At 36.9% G+C, this 9,801-nt stretch overlaps 1 protein-coding gene across 1 annotated transcript; it reads left to right on the plus strand.

Annotated features, from left to right (window-relative positions):
• Positions 1 to 541: 541 nt before the first annotated feature.
• Positions 542 to 1,792, plus strand: LOC122316114 (protein FAR1-RELATED SEQUENCE 5-like). Its single transcript, XM_043132654.1, has 3 exons — positions 542 to 601; positions 699 to 831; positions 915 to 1,792. The coding sequence occupies exons 1-3, from the start codon at positions 542 to 544 to the stop codon at positions 1,790 to 1,792; spliced, it is 1,071 nt and encodes a 356-aa protein (XP_042988588.1).
• Positions 1,793 to 9,801: the final 8,009 nt, after the last annotated feature.

Here is a 9,801-nt window from a genome sequence, read left to right on the forward strand (position 1 = left end):
GGATTATGCATTAATTGAACCAGTAGGTCCTTTTCTTTATAGCATTATATGTACATGTACTTTCATTAAAGAGTGGTAATGAGAATATGGTGCAGAAAATTAATGACGTGAATCTACCCATAAATATTGAGGCTGTAAATGGGTTTAGTTTTAATGGGGTAGCTTTGATTCTATGTGGTTGGATTGAAGGTTGATTGAGGAAAAATAGCTTTTTTTTTTTTTTACCAGTAGATATGGGTGGGGGGCCTCACTCACAGTGAAAGAAATTATTACAAGTGTAGAAAAAGATAAAGCTAAGACAAAGCGAAGAAGAGAGGGTGGTTTAGCAAAAAACTAAAAATAGTTTGATCCGGTGGGGCTTCATTTTTTTGTTTGGTTGCTTTGACGACTTGAATCTGGTTTTCATTGCATATTTAGTCAAAATTACAATTTGGTGCACCATGATTGATTATGCTTTCATGTTTAATTAGGAAATTTATAATGGCAAGTTGATGAGAAAGCATTAATTTTTATTGCAGCGTGGTTTTAATGTAATGTAAAGATGTCATGCCCCCCAACTTCCAATCCTGTTGACTTTAGCCCATTTGATACTTCATTTCGGGTATGGAGCTATTTGAATTTAAAAATTTCAAAAATTAACCGGATTAATTTTTATAGAGTTATTCCATTTGGACTTACAATGTGTACTGTTTGAATAGCTACCAGCTTATAATCCGGATGACCCGACGCAAGCGGCGCCGTCGTCATCAAATGTGCCAACCCCTGCAGTTGACGAACAAAATGTCGGCAGTACATCACCGAGTACTGATGCACATTTGCATGATGCCGACGGTATTTGATATATGTTTGCCTTGATTATAGTCCTCAGTAATATTGTTTTCATGCTAATCCATTGATTCTGTGAATAAATGCAGAGTTGTTATTCGACTTAAATGAAGATTTGGGGGGTACCACTATTGTCGAAGATGATGAAATGAGGGTTGAAGAACCAAGATCAGGCATGGAGTTTGAAAGTGTGAAAGAGCTGACGGCCTACTATAAGCAATATGCGAAGCAAGAGGGTTTCGGTGTACGGACACAGAGAACTAGAAAAGATGATGAGGGTAGGCCTGTGTATGTGACTGTTGGTTGCGCCCGTGGCGGAAAGTACCAACCTAAGAATAGTAATATCTCGAAGCCACGGCCAACAACCAGAACAAATTGTAAAGCAAGAGTAAATGCTACATTGAGCAAGAATGAAAAGTGGGTTTTCACAACTGTTGAAATTGTGCACAACCACATAACTGTGAGCCCCAAGAAAACTAGACTGTTGCGATCGCACAAGTTTCTAGACGAATATAGCCAAAGGATCCTGGACCTGAATGATCGAGCCGGAATAAGAATGAACAAAAATTTTAATTCTCTTGTTGTTGATGCGGGGGGTTATGAGAATTTAACTTTTCAAGAGAAAGATTGTCGGAATTTCATTGATAAGGCCAGACATTTACGGTTGGGTAAAGGAGGTGGCGAAGCCCTTAATCATTATTTCCAAAGAATGAGAGACCGGAATGATGGCTTTGTTTCTAACATGGACGTGGATGATGATGGTAGGCTACGAAATGTGTTTTGGGCTGATGCCCGTAGTCGAGCAGCTTATGAATATTATGGCGACGTAGTAACTTTCGATACTACGTACCTAACAAATAGGTACGGGATGCCTTTTGCCCCATTTGTTGGTGTTAATCATCATGGGCAGTCCATATTATTAGGGGTGGGATTGATTTCAACTGAGGACACACATACTTTTGTCTAGTTGTTCCAAATGTGGTTGGATTGTATGAATGGTCGGGCCCCCCACGCCATCATAACCGACCAAGATCGGGCAATGAAGAATGCTATTGCCATTGTATTCCCTGAATCTCGTCATAGATATTGTCTGTGACATATCATGCGGAAACTTCCAGAGAAGCTAGGATCTCACGCCAAATTCTCAGCGGGGCTGAAGACTGACATTCAACTTGCAGTATATGACTCACAGACCACATCAGAATTTGAGGCAAGTTGGGGTGAACTACTTAGAAAGTATGATCTGGTTGGCAATAAATGGCTTCAAGCCTTATTCGAGGAAAGGTCTTTTTGGGTTCCGGTTTATTTGAAAACTGAATTTTGGGTGGGTATGAGTACGACTCAAAGGTCGGAAAGCATGAATGCATTTTTCGATGGATATGTCCATTCTGGAACCACGTTGAAGGAATTCGTCGACCAGTTTGATAATGCCCTTAGAAAGAAGGTTGAGGTAGAGACCACTGCTGACTTCAATTCTATGAACCAAACAATTCCCTGTGTTTCTCATTTTAACATTGAGAAACAGTTTCTAAAGTTATACACGAATGTAAAGTTCAAAGAGGTCCAAAAAGAGTTGCTGGGGCTAATGTGTTGTAATTGTTCGTTGGTAAGCACACAAGGGCGCATTCTAAAATACGATGTATTGGATGAAATATCTGCTGATGACCACATCAAGACAGTAAATTTTGAAGTTTACTTTAATGAAGAAGAAGTGGAGGTAAAATGCACATGTGCACTATTTGAGACCAGGGGGATTCCTTGTAGGCATGCACTTAGAGTTTTGCAGTTGAAAAAGATTAATGTGATGCCAGATGTATATGTATTGGATCGCTGGAGAAAAGACATAAAGAGGAGATATACATTACTCAGAAGTAGTTACGATGACCAGCGGGACAGATCAGATGCACGAAATTATGAGGTTGTGGTTAAACGATGTATGAAATTAGCAACCAAAATTTCCTCAGATAATGGAAAGGTCGGCGCTTTCCTACGTGTTGTTGATGACTTTGAGAAAAAGTGTGAAGGTTCAACACCAGAGTCGACATTCGAACAAACGAACAAAAATCTAAAAGTGGTCGTAGATACGGGTGTGAAGATCTTAAGCCCTAACGTCATCCGAGGGAAAGGGAGACCCCCAAGCAAGCAGAAGGTTCCCCCTGTGGAAAAGATAGCAAACAAGAGAAAAAAACCTGTAACTTTACATCTAATTTTTTAACCCTTGAATGGTTAGTATTATGGCACTTAATCTTATTTCTATAAATTTTTTGGAACTTAGACTCAAAGGAAAATATTGGTAGATGAACCAGAACTGGGTGATGGGGTTGGTGTCGGTACACAAGAGAGCATTCTTACACAATCAACTCCACATGGGAGTTTGGATGGGGTATGTGATTTCAATACGTGAACACCATGGTTCAGGTAATCAAGACTTATAATTTTTAAAACTAAAAATTGGTGCATTACAACTTTAGTTTTTAATATAGTTCTTTTTGGTACAGATGTGTGACCGAGTTGATGCACACTAGTAAGTGATATGCCGATGGGAATCATTATTTTTGGAAGTGTTGGGATTGGGTATTTTGCAGTTTGTGTATGTTGGGATGGGAAATATTTTGGACCACTATGGATCGGGTATGGAGCTATATTTGAGGCTTTTTGTACGTGTGCTGGATTTTTTGGACCACTTGAAGAGACTTGGTGTATATGCTCAGGTATGGCATGTGTTGGGATTGAATATTTTATAGGAAATATTATGCATGTGAATCATTATTTATAGTTTTTAGTTTATATAGGCATGTGAATATATTTTAAGTAAATAATTTTGTTTGAATTTATAATGGAAATTTGAACAAAAAATCATTCCCTGTTGGGTTGGCAAGACAGACCACATATTCAACAAGTCATAGGTAATTTCCAGGTGTTATTTACAAGTGATGACTTTATGAACTTGTAGGGGTATGCCGTACGGGTAAACCGGAAATCAGATAATGCAGTGTTGGTACAATTTTTGGGCTGATCCTGGAAAAAGTTTGATGCTGACCAAGTGAAGTTTGATGCAAATCAGTTTGTAACCAACCAAGTTCATTGATATGCCATGCATTTTTGGGCAGAAGCATATTTGCACTTTGTAAAGATGTACATCCATAAATCAGTTTGTAAAGATCTTCTATCACTTTGTAAAGATGCAAATCAGTTTGTAAAGATGCAGTATATGACATTCAATCTAATTAGTAAATATTTGAAATTGTTTTCATATTGCCATTGTGTTGGATCAACCCAAAATTGTTGGTAAGGGAAATTTCAGATTCTCATATCCTAGACAGGCCGGTGTATATATTTCAGGACCCATGGAAAAAACATCCATAAGTATTGCAGTTTACCTATCACAGTTTAAGACCACTTTACCTTCCAGCATGCACCAAGTGGAACACCATAAATTCCACAAAACAGGAAATGGAAAAATAAATTCACATTTCAAGCCTGAACTTAATATCCATTACATCCATATTCTACATCATGGGAAAATATTCTAGTTGGGGTACAAAACCCTTAACAAAATAGTCAGTTTTTAACCAGTAGGTTAGAGTCGACATTACATCAAAAGACCAGGCCAAAGTACGACTCAAAGTTTAGATACTTATTTACATACACTTTATCCAAACCAACCCAAAATAATTACAAAAACAACAACCCAATACAAGCATAGTAATTTCTGTTTTTCCCTAAGAAGAGTAGTCTCTCGCTTTCGTACTTTATCTTCCAGATTACGAACTTCATTCTCGCGCACCAATACGTCATCCCACATCTTCCAAACTTTACTCTCTCTTACATGAATGTTTTCCTCTAGCAAGTGCAGTATATCTGCCCAAACAAAAAATTCACATTTCCTCGCTTCTCCCTGCACACAATTAGAACCTTTAATCGTTAGAAATGACCACTTAATGAAGCATAAAAGTCAATAAAGGAATTATTGCTTTACCGTTTTATAGTTTGGGCACGCGAAAAATTTCCTTCCTGGATTTTTCGTTGTGTGCGACGTCTTTAGTGGTGCTTTGGAACCACACCAACAACTGGGTGTTTCGAAAACACTTTCATCAGGTGTAGACGATGATGATTGTGTAGATGGCATGACTGATTCTGCAATCACTGCACAACAGTTCAGATTTGTCATTATGGAACAAGGTTGACAAAACATTGTTCCATAAGTTCAGTGAATTCGTCGATGGTACCATCAAAGACAACCATTTTGGAAATTTACACAATGAAATTTTTGAGTGAAAATGTATTTGATCTGAAATTTCAAGTAAAAACTTTAATCATCATACAGACTGCTTTAATTAACTCCATTTCTTGAAATATAAAGTCTAAGAGGTAACTTAGAATTAACTCTATTAACTACTTGAATTAAGTAAGAAGCATAAATTCTACCTTTCCCTAAGATGTGTCACCAATCTCAAAAATCTAGAAGAGGCAAAATGGTTAGCTATAGTCAATTATTACACAACAACAATACATGCCATACACCAAAATTCTCAGCTTTTATTTCAAATTAAATGGGATCCCGAGGGGTGGGGTGCATCATGTGACCAAGATACCTAATATCCATTTCGAAATGAAATAGCTAAAAACCAAACACGAAACAATTACCTGCTATTTTACTTGGTATTAATGGAAAGATCATGAAACAGAACACCATTTCAGCATCAACCAGTAGATATGGTTGCTCATATGCAGAATTTAGTCATCTAGACAATTCTTGATGGAAAGTATGGAAATTTCAACAACTATGATTTTACTTGGTCATTAATGGAAATATCATGAAACATAACACCATTTCAGTATCATACAAGAAATATCATGAAACAACTACACCATTTCAGTATCATGAAACAAATATCATGAAACAGAACACCATTTCAGTATCCATCATGATTAAACAGAGATTTCAAATGCAAATTAATCTCGAAGGGTGGACATAAAAATTTATACATTTATGCACACATGTTAAATATTGGCAATATTTTTCATTTCGCATCTAGGGTTTCTATTAGGTAGCATACTAATCAAACTTTTTTCTAGCAACTTTCGGTCTATTAGGTTTCCAAATGCAGTTCACTATACAGAGAGAAAAAAACATTGAGTAAAAAAGTGCATGCAAAATTTTTTTCCTAAACCCTAGAATACAAATTACCCTCCCGCAGATCTACAGGCTTTAATGGACTGAGGCGTCGGTGGATTGAGGGCCAAGCATCGGTGGAATGACCAAGATCGGCAACCAGTGGTTCTGCGTCAGTGGTTTGAACGGAAGCCCAAGAGCCGATTGTCGTTTGAACGGAAGCCCAGGAGCCGATTGTGGTTTGAACGGAAGCCCAGGAGCCGATTGTGGTTTGAACGGCAACCAGTGGTTCTGCGTCGTGGGGGGATGTGTATTCTACGGAGAGCAAGGCAGATTGTGGGGAATGGAGCATGGATTCAGAGGATTCAAGGGGAAATGGCCGAGTCCATTTCGCGAGAGCTTGAGGGATTCAAGGGGAAATGGCCGACTCCATTTCGCGAGGGCTTGAGGGATTCAAGGGGAAATGGCCGACTCCATTTCATGAGGGCTTGAGGGATTCAAGGGGAAATGGCTGAACCCATTTCGCGAGGGCTTGAGGGATTCAAGGGCTGTCAACGGAGGGGTTCTACGGCAAATTCTTTGTTTCGTGAGGGCTGTAAGGGGTCGGGGGAAGAGTTAGGGCTTCCTCGAGAATTAGGGATCCCTAGGGCCCCCGGCTTCGAGATGAGAGATTGTGTGTGAACTGGTTCAGTGCGTTTGAGTGAACCCAGCCTACACGTCATGCGTGCAACGGCTTCAGCCAAACAGTGGCTTCCGCGTAGATTATTTCATATAAGTTTGCTGTCACCAACCAATTTCATCGTAAACGAATCCACATGTCACCGAAATAAAATATTATCAGCAAACTTTTTCTGATGACCTAAGTTTTGCAAGAAAAAATTTATAATTCTCACATATTCTAGCTCATGAAAAATAAAATGATCCAATATAAATATTTGTAGCCAAATTCCATCGACATGAATTTGGTAACAAAAAGCAATTATTTGTTAACAAATTAAATTTGCGGAAAATATTTTTGTCCCAAAAATCACTATTTGTTATAGTGATGTTTTCATCACTTCTTATCAGTAAGAGACCGATCATGACTAGAAATATTTTAAACTCTATGTATGAAGTAATTAGTTACTCACTCAATTGCTCTATATTTTTAAAAAGCCTTAGGCAAGTAGCTAGTGTCAGTATTAGCATGCACATAAATTATTCACAATTACTATTGAATTTATGATTAAATATTTTATTATCAATATCCAAATCAATAATATATAACAAAATTAATGTTTTCGTAAAATAAAGTTACATATTAACAAAAAAACAAAAAAAGCTTAATAATTTAAGATATTAAGTAAATATCACATTTATAAACTAAGTATTTATAAAATTTGAAAATAGAATTTATTCATGTTATACAAATTGATTGCAAGTTTTTCATGTTAAACCGTAATTAACCCGTTTATTAATCGTGTCTTATTAGGTCAATTCATTTTTATTCAAATTCATTTATATAAAATTTAAAACTATTTATTTTACATCAGATTCACAGACTGTGTCATATATAACCACACATATATCCAATAAGCATGCACGTGACATGCACCTACATGCTTTTTTAAAAGTCTAAGTTCAAAAACAGCCATGTGTATCTTAATTTTAAAATATCATGGATATTCTTTAAAATAACAAAACCGACCACACTAAGAAATGATTATTCCATAATAACAAATATTTTGCTACTCTATTACACATGTCAAACGTACCTGAGAAAAGCTCAAGCAAATTGGCCTACGATTATGCAAGGTTGATCCCATTACTTCCCCGCATAGTAGAAGGAGAAAAATGTCCCCAAACTTCAAAAGCGTTGACGCCCTTTGCATGCGTACTTACGATTAAAATATTTGGTTATAGTTTAAATTGAACTCTACTACATTAATTCTTCATTTTCTCTAGTAATTTTTTTTTTCATTAAAACATTATTCTTTATCTTTTTATTCTTACTTTATTCTTTATTTATTATATGATTTTTATTATTTCTTAATTATTCCTTACTAATTTATTGGATCATTGTTGACTCGGGAGTTAATATATATATATATACATTTTTTTTTTTTTTTGAAAAATCGTCCATGCTTTATTTATGATTGAGGAAAGCTTATACATCAAAGCAATACCAAGCAAATAAGACCAACATGTCAACCAACGTGTAAAAGCAAACCAGACCAACCAAAATAAAATATCAACAGAACCCAAACCATCGACGTAAGTGCGGCAAGCCCAATTTATCCAAGCATAGAATGCCTATTAATTGCCTAGGAAGCAACTTAGTAGCCTTATATCTCCTATGCAAGCCTTCCGCACCATATCTTGCAAGAAAATCAGTAGGCAAATTCCCCTCTCTAAATTGATGTGAAATGGAAAATTGCAGATCATAAAGGGACTGAACTAATCAAGCTGATATGTTTAGAGAAAAAGATGGCAGGTTTTTTCTTACTAATCAACTATATATCCCGACCATTTCTCATAAATCTCCAAAGTGCGAATAAGCCACCTTATGGATCTCTTCTCAAATTAACAAAAACTAAAAGGTCATTGGCATAGAGCAAGTGGGAGGTTAGGCGCTCCCATTGGATGAGAGAAACTCCTTATCCTACCCTCATCAAAATTCCGCCGAAAAAGCTGAGATAAAACCTCCTCCTTGAGAATGAACAAATAAGGTGACAAGAGATTCTCTTGACGGAGACCCCATGTAGACTTAAAGAAACCCTTGCACGCCCCATTCATCATAACAGAAAACCAAGGCAAGCTCACAAATCCCTCCACAAGCTAGCTTACAGAATTTCTTAGAAAAACCAAAACCAGCAAGAACTTTCATAAGAAAACCCCAATCAATCCTATCATAAGTTTTAGACATATCAATTTTCACCATAACGTTACCACTTGCAGTTTTCTTGTGTAGATCATGAACTATTTCATGTGCGAGAGTAATATTTTTGAAAATACTATGCTGGGGAATGAACGCCTCTTGCTATTGTGAAATAAGCAACAGAAGGAACCATGTCAATCTCTGAACCAAAACCTTGGAGAAAATCTTGTAGGCCACAGAGCAAAAACTAATAGGTCGGAATTTGTCAAAGCTTTTTGGTTCTTACACCTTCTTATTAAAACAATATACGAAGAAATATAAAAATGTGGTAAAACAATCCCTTGGAAAAAATCCTCGATTGCTTCCACCAAATCATCCTTAATAATTTCTTAGCAACTTAAGAAGAAGCCCAAACCAAAATCATCCGGGTCCTGACTACTTTGAATCGAAATTGACATCAAAGCACTCCTAACCTCCTCTACAAACGAATCTTGACAAAGAAATTGATTATCTACCTCAGAAATGACCCTATCAAGTAGAGTTGAAATGTCCGCCTCCTCATGGTCCCTATTACCATAAAGAAACTCCTGAAAATAATTCACAGCACCAAAATGAATAGCCTCTGGAGTATCAAGCAATGACCCATTTGAAAGTGTCAAAATAAATAGAATTATTCTTACGACATTGCTGAATAGCATGGCAAAAACATGAATTCTGCTCACCTTTTGCTAGCCAGTACCTTTTCCTTGTAATTTGAGCTAACCGTACTTCTTCCCTACATTCCCATGTTTCATGCTCAAGCTTCGTAAGCAAAAATTCAGCTTCCAACTCCGAAGAGAAACCCCCCTAAAGTTGATTTTCCAGGAACTCCATATGCACCTCAAGCTGCTTAATTTTCAAATCCACTCAACCAAAAACATTTATATTCCAAGTCTTCAGTGCTACTTTCATCTTTTTCAATTTAGAGGCTAACTTCAACAGACCTAAAACCTGGACTGGTTCT

Source organism: Carya illinoinensis, chromosome 7 (genome assembly GCF_018687715.1).
Source record: "Carya illinoinensis cultivar Pawnee chromosome 7, C.illinoinensisPawnee_v1, whole genome shotgun sequence".
Taxonomy (NCBI): domain Eukaryota; kingdom Viridiplantae; phylum Streptophyta; class Magnoliopsida; order Fagales; family Juglandaceae; genus Carya; species Carya illinoinensis.